The 17588-nt window shown below is 50.0% G+C and overlaps 1 protein-coding gene across 1 annotated transcript; it reads left to right on the top strand.

Annotated features, from left to right (window-relative positions):
- The first annotated feature begins 5258 nt into the window (after window positions 1–5258).
- LOC106549000 (E3 ubiquitin-protein ligase TRIM7-like) lies at window positions 5259–12700 on the top strand. Its single transcript, XM_087711519.1, has 9 exons — window positions 5259–5407; window positions 6550–6998; window positions 7373–7468; window positions 7569–7799; window positions 7894–7916; window positions 9003–9118; window positions 9456–9509; window positions 9893–9922; window positions 11422–12700. Exons 2-9 carry the CDS (start codon window positions 6585–6587, stop codon window positions 11955–11957), a joined length of 1500 nt encoding a protein of 499 aa, XP_087567645.1. The 5' UTR covers window positions 5259–5407; window positions 6550–6584; the 3' UTR covers window positions 11958–12700.
- The last annotated feature ends 4888 nt before the right edge of the window (window positions 12701–17588 follow it).

Here is a 17588-nt window from a genome sequence, read left to right on the forward strand (position 1 = left end):
AGCTGCATGTTTCCTCCACATTAAACCTTTTCAGTTGCACCTTCCAGTAGTGGGTTTCATCCCACCAAGTTTCAGTAATTGGAACAATCTCACACCTGCCTTTGGCTTTCATGTTTGCACAATCAATGACGTGCAATAGCAATAGCAGTTAGACTTATATACCGCTTCATAGGGCTTTCAGCCCTCTCTAAGCAGTTTTACAGAGTCAGCATATTGCCCTCAACAACAGGCTGGGTCCTCATTTTACCCACCTCAGAAGGATGGAAGGCTGAGTCAACCCTGAGCAGGTGAGATTTGAACAGCCGAACTGCAGAACTGCAGTCAGCTGAAGTAACCTGCAGTGCTGCATTTAACCACTGCGCCACCTCGGTGGCGCAGTGAGGTTTATGGTTGGTGAGGCACTGACGTCATCACAATCTTTTTATTAAAATGCCTTTGTAATACAGGGAGTTTTAATAAAAAAATCTGTGCCGTTTTGTCCCGTCCTTGCGCGTTTTGAAGTGGTGGCGGGCAAGAGAGTATCGCTGAGGACCATATACGGTGACCACCAGTGGTCAACAACAAAAATGAAAATGCAAATAAACCAGGCAGATGATTGGCATATAAGCTGAAAAAAGAGAGAGAAGCAAAGAAAATATTCCAATTAAGAGATGAACAAGGACAAATTCAGTATGGAAACACTGAGGGGAAAAAATTATATAAGATTACTATGCTAAGCTCTATGAACAAGAGAAAGTGGAAGAGGGAGGAGTTAAAAAGTATTTACAGGATGCTAATCTTCCCCAGATATCAGATGAAACTAGAACAATGTTGGAAAGTAAAATAACAATGATGGAGCTAACGGAAGCACTTAAAAAAAATAATGGAAAAGCCCCAGGTTTGGATGGACTACCTGTGAAATTCTACAAAATATTTGAAGAAACCTTGATCTCCCACTCTTAGAAGTCTTGAATGAAGTGATATCTGAGAGTAGAATACCGAAATCATGGTCAGAAGCATACATTGAATTGTTACCCAAGGAGGAGACTGATTTAACACAAACTAAGAATTATAGACCAATTTCTTTATTAAACTCAGATTATAAGCTATTTGCATCTCTACTAGCAGAGAGACTCAAAAAATATTTAAATAGCTTTATCCACTCAGACCAAAATGTTTTTTTTTACCAAAGACACAAATTAAAGACAATATGAGAATGATTTTGAATACTTTGGAATATTATGAGGCTCATCCCGAAAAACAAATGGCTTTAATGTTTCTTGATGCACAGAAGGCTTTTGACAACGTGAACTGGCAATTTATGTTTCTACAATTGGAGCAGATGAACTTTGGTAAGAAATTTATCCAAACCATACAAATGGTATATCATAAACAAACAGCAAAGATAATGGTAAATGGAGAATTGACAGATTCTATTGAAATAAAGAGAGGTACGAGACAAGGTTGCCCACTATCACCGTTACTCTTCGTCTTAATATTAGAAGTTTTAAATAGAAAGATTAGAGAAGAAGAAGAAATAAGAGGAATGAAAATTAAAAAAGAATACAAGCTACAAGCGTTTGCAGATGATTTTGTTTTTATTCTTGAAGATCCACTAGAAACAGCACCCAAATTGTTAGAAAGAATAGAGGAATATGGAAAAGTAGCAGGTTTGAAAATAAACAAAGACAAAACAAAGATTTTGACAAAGAACATACCAGCAAGACAAAAGGAAGAGTTGTCAGAAGCTTTGCAGATTCAAATCACAAGCAAGGTTAAATATTCGGGGATATATTTATTACCTAGATGCAGTACTCTTAAGGAGGACAATTATACTAGATTAAAACAACAAATTGCGACTGACTTGATGAAATGGGAAAATCAATGATGGGAAGAATCTCTACAATCAAAATGAATATCTTACCTAGAATTTTATACCTGTTCCAGACAATCCCAATCAGACTGGGTAAGGACTTTTTTCAATATTTAAATAAAATATTTTTGAAGTTTATGAAGGGAAAAAAGCAAGAATATAACTCAAATTGTTACAAAATGCTAGAACTAGAGGAGGACTGGGCTTACCTGATTGGGAGTTATACTACCAAGCAACAAATTTGATGTGGATTAAGGAGTGGATAACACTAAAAAAATTCTAGACTATTGAATGTAGAAGGTTGGGATGGCATGCTTTTTTATGGTATACTATAAGGGAACCAAAGCACATAGCTATTTTAGAAGACATTATATAAGAGAGGCTTTGTTATTAAACTGCGAAAAGGTTAAAAGATTACACTACTTAAAAATTCCAGTTTGGATATCAACGATTGAAGCATTTTCATATCCAATAATATATAAAAAGGAACAAACAGTTAGATATGTTGAAATATTGAATGCAGAGGGTGAACTCAACTCTATCCAAGAGTTGAAACAAGAAGGGATAGAAATGAATTGGTATTCATATGTACAGATACAATCTAGATATAATGAAGATAGAAAATCAAAAGGTTTTTACAATAAAATGACTGAGTTAGATAAAATTCTAACAGGTACTGATGAAAAAGTAATTAAAAAACTATATGGATATTTATTGGAGGTTAAATTACAAGAGGAACAAGTTAAAGAATCTATGATAGCTTGGGGGGGGGAATTTTCGGCATGGGATTGATTTAGAGAAATGGCAGAAATTGTGGTCTCAAAACTATAAAATGACAATGTCTACGGCATATAGAGAAAATTTGTATAAGATGTTTTACAGGTGGCATGTACCCTCAACGAGAATTGCAAGAATGTCCAAGAATAAATCAGAAAAGTGTTGGAAATGTCATCAGATACCAGGCTCATATTACCACATGTGGTGGACTTGCATTGAAGCTAAAAGATACTGGGCTAAAATTCACATGTGATTGGAGAAAATGATACACAAACACATAGATCTTAAACCAGAGATCTTTTTATTGGGAATTATTCAAGAAATAATTGAATAATTATTTATAATTATTGTATTATAATTGTTATTATCTATAACAAAGACTTAAAATATTTGATTGTAAACGTTCTAACAGCAGCCAGAATCGTATTTGCAAAAAACTGGAAAAATGAAACAATACCAAAACAGGAAGAAGTTATTCGAAAAATAATGGAGTGTGCTGAAATGAGTAAATTGACATTTGAAATTAGAGAACAAGAAGATGAGCAATTTTATAAGATATGGGACTTTTTTTATCAGTGGCTGGGGGAAAAACCTGGAAATGAAAAATGTTTTACTTATGTTTTAACTGAAGGAGTTAAGTGATAATATAATTATGCTGTGAAATAGACGAACAATGATACATTGAAAGACTGATACATATATGAATTGAATACTTTAGAACTTTTGTTTTAAAATGGATAAGGATAACAATAAATTTATATATACTTGATAGAGGATTGGTGATATAATGTATAAATTTAAGTATATATTATAAAGATATCTTGTTGATAATTTTAATAAGGAAGTAATTAAAAAATTGGTATATATGAAGTGAGTATTTAGAATACCTTGTTGAAAATAATAACAATAACAGTAGACTTATATACCGTTTCATAGGGCTTTCAGCCCTCTCTAAGCGGTTTACAGAGTCAGCATATTGCCCCCAACAACAATCCGGGTCCTCATTTTACCCACCTCGGAAGGATGGAAGGCTGAGTCAACCCTGAGCCGGTGAGATTTGAACCGCTGAACTGCTGATCTAGCAGTCAGCCTGCAGTGCTGCATTTAACCACTGCACCACCTTGGCTCATATGATGTACAAGGACAATAATGAACATAAGCATACCCGATAGTTGATTGGTGGGATTATACATAATTGAAAACAGTGATATACAAATATAAATCGTTGGTAATTTGTTTTCATATCGGGATATGTGATTATATAAAGGTATATTGTTATTAAACAGACAATCAAGAATGTAAGTGAATTAGGTTTATTGGGAAATATATATATTAATTGTAATTGAATATACGTTGTACAATGAAAGTGAGGTACCTAGTTATATTAGATGAAAAATCTGTGATTGTAAATGTAATTGAGAATATGGATGCAAACACACTTGTAACCAAACGACATGCTGTATGTAATGGATGAGGATTTTTTATGTTGTTTTTTAATGTTTAAAAATAAAAACAAATTTAAAAAAACAACAACAAAAAAGATTTTTTTGGGGGGGGGAGCAAAAAGCCAAGGAGTTCCTTCTTGTGTTTTCCACAAGGGAGGAGAGTCCCTCTGACGGAGGGGGAAGAGAGAGAGAGATGATGATGATGATGATGATGACAATTAAGTACCAAAACCCTTTTGAGTTTGACAATATAATACATTATCCAAAATTATAATCTTATTTTCCCTCCTTCATTCCCTCTGTCTTTCTCTCAACTTCCCCTCCCTCCTTCCTTTCCTCCCCCTTTCTCTCAACTTCCCCTCCCTCCCCCCTTCTCTCCTCAACTTCTCCTCCCTCCTTTAGACAAACGTTTGTAAAAGTTGTTCTTCAGAAGGAAGAGGCGGGTGGTTCCTGCCGGCCTTGGTGAGGGGTGGGTTGCAAGCACTTTGACTAGGCTGGGCTCCTGCACACGCGTCCTGGTGAGGCCTCCCGTCGCCGCTGAACGGGGCCGGACAGGGAGCGCGACCCAACGCTTGCCCTGGCCCTCAGGCAGGCGGGTCCAAGGGCCCTGGGAGCCGCGTCCATTTCCCACGCCAGTCCTGCGAGGGAGGCTCCTCCTCTCTGCGCCCCGAAGCAGGGCTCCCCAGACTTGGCCACTTTAATAAGACTGGTGGACTTCAATTCCCAGAATTCTCCAGGCAGCTCTGCTGCCTGGAGAATTCTGGGAGTTGAAGTCCACCAGTCTTATTAAAGTGGCCATGTTGTGTAGACCTCTGCCCTGAACTGACCCTCGCCCCCACTCGGGAGGGTCGCCCGAGGGAAGCAGCCTTCTCTCCACGGGGACTTTGGGCGCCACCTGGACTCTTTTGGCCGCCCTGGGAGCGTCGGGGGCGGGTCAGGAAGCCAATCCCGGGCAGCTCCCCCACGGGGGTCTTGCGAGAGAGAAGCCCCCACGACGCCCGTGCTCAACGCGTGGCCAGCTTCCCCCAACCCGCGTGGCGTGGACACACACACACACCCTTTCGGGAACCCCGTGGAAGGGAGCAGCAGCTTCTGCGCAGGCGCAGAGCCCGTTCTCCTCAGCCTCCCAGCCGGGAAACGAAATCGAAAGCTCCGGCGAGCCGTTGCTCCTTCTGCGCAGGCGCACAGCCCGTTCTCAGCCTCCCAAGAGGCCGGAGAGGATCGCTCTGTTGGAGCTGCCTTTCGCCGCAAGCAAAGTTGCGCCCTCGGTCCAGGCTCCGGTGCCCTTCGGAGGGGAGGCTGTGCTGGGTGAAGGGCCGAAGGGGCCTTGCAGGTGAGGCCCCCTCCCCCCCAAAGACATTCGGAGTTTTCTCTCGGTAGTCCCGGTAGGTTGGGGGGGGGGGGAAGCAGGGAAGGGAGGGGCTCAGGAGGGCAAAAAGGGGGGGGGGTGTCTAATTGTGGCGCAGTGGTTAAATGCAGCACTGCAGGCTACTTCAGCTGACTACAGTTCAGCAGTTCGGCTGTTCAAATCTCACCGGCTCAAGGTTGACTCAGCCTTCCATCCTTCCGAGGTGGGTAAAATGAGGACCCAGATTGTTGTTGGGGGCAATATGCTGACTCTGTAAACCGCTTAGAGAGGGCTGAAAGCCCTATGAAGCGGTATATAAGTCTAACTGCTATTGCTATTGTTTAACTAACAAAGTTGGAAGGGTCCTTAGAGGTCATCTAGTCCAACCACTCGAACTGCCGACCTTTCCGATCGACAAGCTCAGCCACCTAGCCAGGTCTATGGGGCTCAAGGCTTCCTTCTTCACGGGGCCAGGACCCACAGAGACCCCTGAGCTGGCCGGGCTGAGCTGGAGGGCTCCGAAGAGACCGGATGGGTGGCCAGAGACCCCGAGGGGGCTTCCCTGCTCTCTTCTCCGGCCACTGGGCACTCTCCCCCCCCCATCCGTTTGCCAGAGCCCCCTTGCTTGGCCAGTGCTGGCTGTTTCTCTGCCCCACTTCCCCAGGACAGGAAAGCCTAGGGTGTGTGTGTGGGGGGGGGGGCCTTTAAGGCCTCTGGGCTTCGATCTGAGGAGGGCTTCAGGCCAGTTTCACTTAACAACGGTGGTAGGAAAGCTCCTAAAATGGGGCAGAATTCACTTAACAAATGTCTTGTTTAGCAACCAAAACTTTGGCTTCAATGCTGGTCAAACGTTGAGGAGGATAAATTGAAAAACAGCTGCTGGGTATCTGCAAGAAGCGACTATCCTACAAAATTCTAAAATGGTGTTGGAAAACCTCTCTCCTTGTTTCGCAATAACCGGACAGGACCGTGAGGAACCCACCTCTGGTGGGGAGGTGGGGTTAAGATCTCTGGGATTCAATTGGAGGAGGGGTCCAGAGCACCTTCCCTGCAGGAGGGGCTAGAATGCATCCCCCCAAGAGCCCCTCCCTGTGGAGGAGGAGCCAATGAGCAGCTTTCCCTTCCAGGCTCAGCAAAGGGAGAAACGGAAGGGAAGAGCTCCATGGCGGCCTCAGGGGAGCAGACGGTCTTGAGGCGGCTGGACCAGGAGGCCACCTGCCCACTCTGCCTGGACTTCTTTGAGCAGCCGATGCTCCTGTCCTGCGGGCACAACTTCTGCCACCATTGTCTGGCCCAGCTGGGCACTAGGTTTTCCTGCCCCCAGTGCAGAGCCCTGGTGAACTCCAGCAGCGCCTGCCCCAACCGTGCCCTGGCTAACATCGTCTGCCGTTTGAAGGGGCTCCGGACGTCACAGGGAGCCCAGGAGGAGAGCAATGGCCACCGGCTGTGCCAGGAACACGGGCAGCCCCTGCAGAGCTTCTGCTCCAGCGAGAAGAGACTCCTCTGCCCTGGCTGCCTGGGGGGGCACCAGGGCCACCCCCTCCTCCCTCTGCCTGAGGCTGCCCAGGAGTACAAGGTAGGAAGTGAGCACCCTGGGGCCAGGCTCTGCAGAAGGGGGGAGCTGGGCAGTCCAAACTGCATGGGCCACTCCATCAGCTCTTTTGGGGAGGCTCAGGCAGAGGGGCCCCCAGAAAGATGGGAAGATGATCCTGGGAGCAGTGAGAGGCCCACAAAGGCTTCCACTTAAAAAATGGCTGAGGAGGGTCAGGCTCTTTTTCGGCAATGAGAGAGGCGATGAGGTATGTGAGGGGGCAGACTCTCAGTTCTCGCCTCCTTGACCCCCCAGCAACGCGTCCCCTTGAGTGTAGCACCGGGGTCCTTGTGGCCCCCCTCTGGGTGGGAGGACTGCCATTGTGGACCCAGGAATGGCACCCTTTCCTCCATGTACAGGACCTGCTGCATTGCCTCCTGGAACCCCTGAGGAAGGAGGGGCAGAAGCTGCTGGAGCAGAGGGAGGAAGAAGAGCAGAGACGGCAGGAGATCCAGGTGGGTCTCTCGGGGAGGGGGCAGGAGGCAGCCCCCCAGGAATGCTGGGAAATCTCCCCCCTCCCTCTGAGTCCCCCCTCTTCTGCCTCTGCACCCTCAGGAGCAATTTGCTGCCGAGAAGGAGAAGGTGGGCCTGACGCTGGAGTCCCTACAGGAGTTGCTCCGAGAGAGGCAGCCGGTCTGGCTGGGCTGGCTGGCTGAGCAGGAGGAGAAGATGGAGGCCAAGTGCGGGGTCACCCTGGCCCAGCTCTCCGGGGAGGCCTCCCGCCTGCAGCAGCTGATTGCCCAGACGGAGAGGAAATCCCGCCAGCCGGACGTGGAATTCTTGCAGGTGGGGTTTGGGGCTCTCGCTGGCCTCAAGAGTGGGAAGGAGAGGTTTCCCCACCTTGGAAGGGTCCCAGACCCCCTACTCTGTTCTCTTTCAGGAGATCCAGGACACCGTAGAGAGGTAGGTGCCGTCTTGCATTTTTCTGCCTCTGTCCTTGTGGGTCTGTTTGTGCTCAGAATTCCTTGGGCGGTTACATCCTTTCATATTTTGTCACCAAGAGATGCTGATTGTGGGACTTTTGGTGCCCTCTGAACTCGACTGATTTCCTCCAGGCGTTTCCTTACCCCACTAGGTAACATCATCAGTGCTGGGAGGGGGTGGGGTTCGCTCCCTCTTGATATACAAGTACCGTCTTTCCCAGAAAATAATGAAGGGTCTTGTTTTCTTTGGGCCCCAGAAATAAACCCTTGGCCTTATTTTCAGGGAGGTCTAGTTGTTTTTGCGGTGCAGGACGCAGAGAGCGTGGTCCCCTCATGGCCCCTCATGGCTGGGTTGCCGTGTTTTCAGGGAGGGCTTATTTGATCGCATGCGCTCAAAAGCCCGATTGGGCGTATTATCCGGGGAGGTCTAACTTTTGGGGAAAGGGAGGGTCGCCCTCAGTTAAGGTCCCCTTTGTGGCTTGGTGGTTGGTTGGTCATTAAGCTGTGAACAACACAGGTGAGGAAACTACCGATGCAGACAGACGATCCAGAGGAAAGAACAACCTCACCAGGGAGCCACTAAGAAGGGAACAAGAGCAGGCCAATAGTGCAGGCAGTCCTTGATTTACGACCACAGCTGAATCCAAAATTTCTGTTACTAAGTGAGACAGTTGTTAACTGCGTTTTGCCCCCCTTTAATCCACAAGTGTTAGTGAATCACTGTAATTGATAAGTTACTAATGCCTTACTCCTTGGTGTAGTCTATTCGGAATAACAGAGACGTTTGTGGTGAGTTGGTGTCTTTCCTCGCTTCTTTACTGAACTATACACTGGTTCGGTGCACAGAGTCGCTTGCGATCAAAGCAACAAACAACGCCTGCATAAGAAACAAGCCAGGATTCATACCACATCCTAAACTCAGGTTCCCCAAACCCGAGTCCTTTATTCACCTGGCAAGATTCTGGAAAGGGCTGGCTTGTTTCACACACCCCACGGCCAACCCACTCCCCCATATTGTGGGGAGACAGCCGGGTAGCTGTATGAGGCCGCCCTCCTTGTGTCGCAGGTGCCGGAGTTACGTGGTGGGGCGCATAGAGAGGGGGTCTCCCAGGCGGCAAGGCAGACACAGCACCATCTTGGAGAAAAACGCTTCTGTAAGGCAGATTGTGGACCGTAAAAAAGGTGAGGGGCCCTTTGAGGAGGAGCTGGGGGTCCCGGGTCCCCCACAGGAGGAGCCTTGGGAGTTCTGGGCCCCTCTTCTGCCCCCCTTTTACTGGGGGATCTCAGGGGAGCCGGACCCAATCCAGCTCCTTCCACTTGCTGGCTGGATAAGGGGGGACTGCCTCTTCCACCATCAGTCACCCCCCAACCATGGCCCTTGTGGGAGGGGAGTCACTGGGCATCTGGGAGGCACCCAGACGTTGCTGCCAACAAGGGTGGCTTCTGCTCACAGGCATCCCCCACGGGCAGCTGTTTCTCACCCCGGCCCCGTTTTTTCCTTTCTTCCTCTGAATCTCAGGCTCCCTGCAGAAGACTCTGACCAGGAAGAACCTGGAGCAACTTCTGGCCACGGGTAACCCCCTGGGGCTGGGTGGGGGAGGGGCTGGCAAAGACCACCTGCCCTCCCCAGGCCTCACAGCAGCGTTTTTCCCAGAGTGCCAGGAGTGACGCCTGCCGGGAGTGGCCTTCTCCTTGGGGTGGAAGTGTCTACAGGGCCCCAAATGCAGCCTCTGGGGGAGTCAGGGGTCCCTCAGCACGGATCGGCCCTTCCCTGCCACGCCTTGGCCGCTCCAGAAAAGAGCCCTGTTTGAGAGGGCGTCTGGGCAGGCCTTCTCGGACACAGAAGAGCCCAGCAGGAGGGGGGGCCTCAGTTTCGAGATGTGCCTTGTGAGAAGTGGGAGGGGGCTTCTTCAGGAAGAATAGCCTGATCTTAACCTTTTCCCCCTTCCTCCCCAGCACCTGCTCCAAAGGACCCAACAAGTGAAGGTAACGGCACACTGAGGAGAAGGGACTTTTCCACAGAGGGGGTGGGGACCAGCAGAAGCGCCCTGTGGCCGATGTTGGGCATCCAGTGCCTGACAAGGGCCCTTCCTGAGCCAACTCTCAGCCCTCCAGACTGCCTGTAAATGGGGGAACCCCAAAGCAGCCACCCAAATGTGGTGGGTGGGCCAGCAGCTGCAGAGGGCTCTCCGGGGGGGGGGGAGTACAAGGCACCCCAGCAAGGTCCCTGGGGCAGACTGGCCCCGTCGCCTGGCTCTGGTGCCCTCTCTGGGAGGAGCACTAAACCCACCACCACCTATAGTGGCAACCTGGGAGAAGCGGAAACACAGGGAGTCCTCGACATACGACCACAACTGAGCCCAGAGTCAGAAGAACCTCAACACTGAAGTGTACGTTTTGCTATTAAGAATGCCTGATAATAAACTTGGTCTGAAAGAGATTCCTAAGCGTGGAGTTAAGCTGCCTCCCCCAGGCAAATCCACATCGCTGAGTCAGAACAGTAAAAGGTCTGTGGTAATTCTCTATTCCCCTCCCCTCGAGTAAAAGGGACGAAGTTGAAGTTGAATCCCAAACTCTGCTTGCATTTTAACTGAGGAAAGCTGCCAGGATTTCCCCACCCCCTCTTGGAGCAGAGAGAAACATCCCGTTTCAGCGAGAAAGGCTGAGTATCTCTCCTGAGACGAAGGACTTTGTTGTGATTAAGAAAGTGTGTTAAAAAGGAACCCAGAGATTGCATGATAAAACAACCCCCCTTTCTTTCTCAACCTAACCAAAGAAAGAGAAACCTTGATGGTCATAAAAGCCTCGTGGAGAGATCTCCATGGAAATGAAATTTGAGTAAGAAAGAGGTCAGTAGCCCAGAGCCGACCTCCCAGATCCTTTGAACTTTATTGATGAGTTGTCCTGGCAACGAGAGGCAATAAAGAGGCTTAGCAAGGGGGACGCAGGGGTCGCCAAAGGGGATTTTATGTCCGTGGGACTCTGCACCCCTCACGAATCCATGCCAACTGCCAAGTGGGCAAATTTTGACCAGGTGACCATGGGGCTGCTTCAATGGTCGTAAGTCACTTTTTCAGTGCCATTGTAACCTCCAGCTGTCACTAAATGAATGGTCGTAAGGCGAGGACTACCTGTGCTATCTCCAGGCGCCCTGGACAAAGTAAACGCAGGGCCTTCCTGGGTCAGACCCCTATGCCCATCTTGCCCTCCCAGGGACCCCCATGAACCCTCACCCTTCAGAGGCAGCCCCACTGACCTCAGGCTGCAGAGACCCCCCCTTTGGGGAGGGGGGGGTCTTGCCAGGCACTGAGTCTCAGGGCTCCATAGATGACCCAGTATACTCCCTTTGCCATCCTGCTGCCCTTTGTCCGCTAAGCAGGTGCGGAAGCAAAAATGACCCTCCTGAAGTGGGTAAACCAGACCCTCCCTGCTCCCCACCCTCCGTTCCCTTCCTGCCTTAACATTTTCTCTTCTCCGTCCTACAGTTGGCCGCAAGTTGAATGAATCAACCGCCCATCCCCGGCTCCACTGCAATTGGTCAAGTGTGCTTTGGGCCAAGGAATACCAGGGATGCCCAGAGACGCCAGAGAGGTTCGACCGGGAATTGTGCGTCCTGGGCTGTGAGGGATTCACCACAGGATGGACGTGGTGGGAAGTGTCCGTGGAGGAGGCAGACTGTGTCCCTGTGGGGGGCAGAGACTGCTGGGCCATCGGGGTGGCCAAGGAGTCTGTCCGCAGGAAGGGGAGCTTCCAGCTGAGCCCCCAGGAGGGAATCTGGGCCATGGGGAAGAGGGGTACGGGGCAGATGATCGCTTTCTCCAAGGTTCCGCAGAACGTGATCTTGCAAAGGGCGCCGCAGAGGCTGCGGGTGAGGCTGGGCTACGAGGCAGAAACGGTGGAGTTCCTGGATGCAGAGACGGAAATTTCCCTCTACACCTTCCGGACGGGGCCCTTCCTTGGGGAGACGCTCCGGCCTTTTTTCTATGTGGGCCATAAGGGGGTCACCCTTAGACTCTTCTGAAAAGTATTTGGGTCTGATAGTCCTCCACTTACAACAGTCCCATGTATTGACCAAAGTTACCCCAGCATTGACAAAAGCCACTCGGGACCATTTCCCCCACTTAACGACTGTTGGCAGCATCCCAAAAGCCTTTTTCCAATTGAGATGCCAGCCCTCTGCCTGGCTTCTTTGCATTTCCAAAGTGGTTCTGTTTAACGCCTCTGATTTTTTTGCGCCAGTTCTTCCTTTTCCAGTAGGTCCATTTTGTGTTGAATTGTATCCATTTTCATTTTAATCTCTTTTTTACGTGGAGATTTCTGTAGTTCTTTTCCAAGTATCTTACAGTCATTCTCTAGACCTTTATGTGTTTGTCTTTTCTTTAAATGTCTCTTTCTTGTGGAGTCCATTATCAGACCTCTAGAGAAAGCTTTCATTGTCTCCCAAAGATTCTGCATTGATGCGTCTTCTTTTCTATTCTCTTTAAAGGAAAAAGCCAGTTCTTTCCCCATTTTCTGTACAAAATCTTTCTCTTTCAAGATTGGGTTGTTTCGTGTCCGTCTGGATCTTTGACCTTTGGCCTTTCCATTGGATTGGAATTGGATTGTGGTCGGCCCAAGTGCTGGTTTCGATCTCCGCTTCCTGTACGTTGCAAATCAATTCCGTTGAGGCCAAAACCATGTCAATTCTGGAATACGATGAGTGTCTATTTGAATAAAAAGTAGATTGTTTTTCTGTAGGATTTCTTTCTCTCCAAATCTCTTTAGCATTTAGCATTTTTTTAGCATTTTATTATGCATTTATAGGCCGCCCTTTTCCCTGAGGGGACTCAGGGCGGCTTACAATAAAAGGGGAAGGGGAGTGTAGGACAAATACAAAAAGAAATGTGAGCGAGAATAAATTAGACAATAAAACACAACATTCACTCGACATTCGGGAGGGGCTAAAGTAAAGACTTACCCCCAGGCCTGGCGGGCGAGCCAGATCTTGAGGGCTGTGCAGAAGGCCTGGATGGTGGTGAGGGTGCGGATCTCCACGGGGAGATTGTTCCATAGCGTCGAAGCCGCAACAGAGAAGGCTCTCCTCCGAGTAGTCGCCAGTCGGCACTGACTGGCGGATGGAATACGGAGGAGGCCAGCTCTATGCGATCTGATGGGACGTAGGGAGGTAATTGGCAGAAGGCGGTCTCTCAGATAGCCAGATCCACTACCATGGAGCGCTTTATAGGTGGTGAGTAGGACCTTGAAGTGCACCCGGAGATCGACAGGTAGCCAGCGCAGCTCACGGAGGATCGGTGTTATGTGGGAGAACCGTGGTGCGCCCACGATCACTCGCGCGGCCGCATTCTGGACTAGCTGAAGTCTCCGGGTGCTCTTCAAGGGCAGCCCCATGTAGAGCACGTTGCAGTATTCCAGCCTAGAGATCACAAGGGCTCGAGTGACTGTTGTGAGGGCCTCCCGATTCAGGTAGGGCCGCAACTGGCGCACCAGGCGAACCTGGGCAAATGCCCCCCTGGTCACAGCTGAAAGATGGTGGTCGAAACTCAGCTGTGGGTCCAGGAGGACTCCCAAGTTGCGGTCCCTGTCTGAGGGGTATAAATTTTGTCCCCCCAGCCTGAGTGATGGTACGTTGGTCAAATTTTTGGGAGGAAAACACAACAGCCACTCGGTCTTGTCTGGGTTGAGTATCAGCTTGTTTGCTCTCATCCAGTCTTTAACGGCCTCAAGACCCCGGTTCATCACATCCACCGCTTCATTGAGTTGGCACGGGGCGGACAGATACAACTGTGTATCGTCCGCGTATTGGTGGTATTTTATCCCGTGCCTCCGAATGATCTCACCCAGCGGTTTCATGTATATGTTAAATAGTAGGGGGGATAAGACCGAACCCTGCGGCACCCCATAAGTTAGGGGCCTCGGGGACGATCTCTGCCCCTCACCAACACCGACTGCGACCTGTCCGAGAGGTAGGAGGAGAACCACTACAAAACAGTGCCGCCCACCCCCATCTCCCGCAGTCGTCGCAGAAGGATACCATGGTCGATGGTATCGAAAGCCGCTGAAAGGTCAAGGAGAACTAGGATGGAAGCACGGCCTCCATCCCTAGCTCTCCAGAGATCATCGGTCAATGCGACCAAAGCGGTTTCTGTGCTGTAACCGGGCCTGAAGCCAGACTGGAAGGGGTCTAGATAGTTAGCTTCCTCCAAGGTACGCTGAAGCTAGAAGGCCACCACCTTCTCAACAACCTTCCCCACAAAGGGGAGGTTGGAGACTGGATGGTAGTTATTAAGGACAGCTGGATCCAAAGACGATTTCTTCAGGAGGGGTCTCACCACCGCTGCCTTAAGCGCGGTGGGGAAGTGCCCCTCCCGAAGAGAGGCGGTAACAACCGCCTGGATCCAGCCTCGTGTCACCTCACTGCTGTTGGCAACCAGCCAGGAGGGACACGGGTCCAGTATACAGGTGGAGGCACTCACAGCTCGCATAGCCTTGTCCACATCCCCAGAGGCAACTTCCTGAAACTCAACCCAGAGATGGTTTGCCAAGTCTTCCCCCTGTGTCTCGGCTGGATCTGCTGGAGTGGAGTCCAGGTTCGATCGAAACCGGGCAACTTTGTCCGCCAAGAACTGGACATACTCCTCAGCCTTACCCTGAAAGGGGTCCCCCGTCTCCCTCCTATTTAGGAGGGAGCGGGTTATCCTAAACAGGGTGGCTGGGCGGGACTCGGCGGACGCTACCAAGGAGGCGATATGTGTTCTTTTTGCTGTTCTTAAAGTCCGAATATACTCCTTGGTGCATGCTGTTAGAAGTGCCCGTTTCGACTCGGACCTATCGGACCTCCACGAGTGCTCTAGGCGTCTCCTCCGGCGTTTTATCTCCCGGAGCTCCTCAGTGAACCAAGGAGGCCTCCGGGGGCCGCTGACCCGGAGGGGCCATAGTGGCGCAATCCAGTCTAGAGACCCCGAAGCTGCCGAGTGCCAGGCAGCAACGAGGGTCTCCACCGAACTGTGGGCGAGGGTATCAGGAATAACCCCAAGCTCCGTCTGGAACCTAACAGGGTCCATAAGTCGCCTGGGGCGGAACCACCTGGTCGGTTCCTCCTCCCTACGGTGGGGGTTTGGCCTCCGGAAGTCTAGCCTCAGTAGGCAGTGGTCTGACTACGACAGGGGTATGATCTCATTACCCCTCAGACCAAGATCATAACTCCACTGCTCCGAGAGGAATACGAGGTCAAGTGTGTGACCTGCTGAGTGGGTTGGGCCTCGAATTACCTGAGTCAAGCCCATGGCTGTCATGGAAGCCATGAACTCCTGCGCTCCATCAGAGCGTTCACCGAGCGAAGGCAGGTTGAAGTCCCCCAGAACCATAAGTCTAGGGAACTCAACTGCTAGCTCGGCTACTGATTCGAGGAGCGAGGGGAGGGCTGCTGCAATGCAGTTGGGAGGCAGGTACATAAGCAGCAGACCCACTTGACCCTTGAGGTCCAACTTCACCAGTAGGGACTCACACCCGACAAGCTCCGGAGCAGGGATCCTACGAGGTACTAAAGACTCCCGGACTACAATAGCCACATCGCCACCCCTTCCCTGGGCTCTCGGCTGATGCAGCACCTGAAAACCGACTGGGCACATCTCAACGAGGGGGACTCCTCCCTCCGTGCCCAGCCATGTCTCAGTAATACATGCCAGGTCTGCGCCCTCATCAGTTATCAAGTCCCGGATGAGGGGGGCCTTATGAACAACAGACCTGGCATTTAGTGACAGCAGCCTGAGTCCAGGGTCCTGATTACTCGCGCCATCTGACCTTGGAGTGGGACTCCTAGGGCCGGAAGGAGGGATCTCTATGACATAGCGAGCCCTCCTTCCCCGATGATGGCCTGCCCTAAAGTCCCCGCCATATCTGCCTCTCCCTGTTATGACCGCAATGCTCCGACCCTCTCCCGTGGATGTGGTTCCCCCAACCACCCCGATGGCCCCCGCATACCCCGCCAGGTCCTCCGAATCACTCATACCCAAACTCTCACACAATCAGTCCTCACTAGAAAAGTTAAAACACAAATACAGCTATATGATAATAAAAAGTGAGATCATTCATGCCATCTCAAACAATCCCATGCACTCAACATACCAATTAAAAGAGATATAGAAAGGTTGCGCAGGTTCACAGCGTCTGTGTTAAGTTCGTAATAGTCCAAAGGTGCCCTCCACCTCTCCTGAGGGGGGTAGCACCTTAATGGGGGCTCCTCTAAAGAGACCAATATAGTCCAAGGAGGGGGGAGGATGGGGGACAGGGTGGATCTGGGCAGCAGCTGCAACAGAGAGAGCCAGGGGGCTAACCATGGCGAAGAAAGTCTGGTGGTTAAATTCAATTCCAGCCATCCCCTTGATGTTGTTTCCAGGTTAAGTCCTAGGGGTGGGGAAAAGAATAACCGTCTCTGATGGAAAAGGGTGGGGGGAGATATTCTAGTCAATCTCTCCCTCAATTCAGTCCCCTCGGGCAGTTTCCTCCCACACCAGTTCTCTTCTTTTGGGTACAGCGTGATGTTCGTCGACGCTAGACAGCCTCCATTACCAACAATGTCGGAGGCCAGCAATATGCCAGCGGCAGCAGCAATGGGAAGGAAAGTGTGTTCCAACGTCTGCGTCGCCTCCCAAATTCTCCTTCAAAAACACCAGCTCTCTCAAGCAGTCCACGGCGTTCTTATAGTTCTCACCCAGTTCCTACCATTAAAACCACAATGCTGGTAGCGTTCGGCGTTTAGCGATGTTCGGCGACACCCGTAAAAACCCCTCAGCGCTTCCCAAGGCCCTCAGAGCTCAACGTCTCCCGCAATTCCACCGCTCCGTAGCTCAACTTCCTCCAAAACTTCCACCAGAGCTCAACAACTGCTCGGCGACTCGTCGGGCTAGCAGCCTGGAGTGGTGCAATTCTCCGTTACCGCTGCCAGCCCCCGCGCCCACAACCACAACCAACAGTGTCAGCAACTAGCGAGGCGAGACCTCCTCCGTACTTCTCGACCTCAGTATCTCAGCGCCTCAGTGTCTTCCGGAGCTCGGCGTTTTTCCGAAGATCGGCGTTTCTCCGGGGCTCGGCGTTTTTTCGGACTGGCAGCCCGGATTGATCGAATTTTCCGTTCCCGCTGCCAATCCTGGGTCGCTGGATGTTCGGATGCTCGCTCCTCCTTTGGGTTGGCTCCCGAGTGCAAATACAGACTCTTTTCCAGATTTTAACTTTGATGCAAAAGCCGAGCGAAAAACCCGGCAGCCATTTTCCTCGCCCATGCGCAAAGGTTTTTTAGATTTATTTCCTCTCTCATCCTGAAGAAGGATTTCTGAAGTAATTTTTTTTTATAATCCATGTTCTGGTTTACAATGCCATTAAAGTCTCCCATCATGCAAATATCAGAATAGTCCAAGTCACGAATTTTCTTGTGCATTTTTTTAAAATATAAAATTCATCTTGTTTCTCATTGGGAGCATAGATTGCAATTAAGAGCATTTTCTTGGTATCGTCCATGATTCCCACCATTAAAATTCTTCCGTCTTCATCTGTATAGATTTGTTTGACTGAGATTTCATCTTTAACATAGAAGATCTGCCCTCTTTTCTTACAATCCGCCAATGCAGTAAATATTTTCCCAAGCTTTGGTTCTACT

This window comes from Thamnophis sirtalis, unplaced genomic scaffold (assembly GCF_051295495.1).
Source record: "Thamnophis sirtalis isolate CommonGarterSnake01/CBP01778 unplaced genomic scaffold, rThaSir2_p1.2 scaffold_3, whole genome shotgun sequence".
NCBI classification, from domain to species: Eukaryota; Metazoa; Chordata; class Lepidosauria; order Squamata; family Natricidae; genus Thamnophis; species Thamnophis sirtalis.

Bases quoted from the DNA above. Each gene is read 5' to 3' on its own strand.
- LOC106549000 (XM_087711519.1), top strand. From the start codon at position 6,585: ATGGCGGCCTCAGGGGAGCAGACGGTCTTGAGGCGGCTGGACCAGGAG. The intron at 7,800-7,893 runs GTGGGGTTTGGG...GTTCTCTTTCAG, and splicing joins CGGACGTGGAATTCTTGCAG to GAGATCCAGGACACCGTAGA. The intron at 9,119-9,455 runs GTGAGGGGCCCT...TCTGAATCTCAG, and splicing joins GATTGTGGACCGTAAAAAAG to GCTCCCTGCAGAAGACTCTG.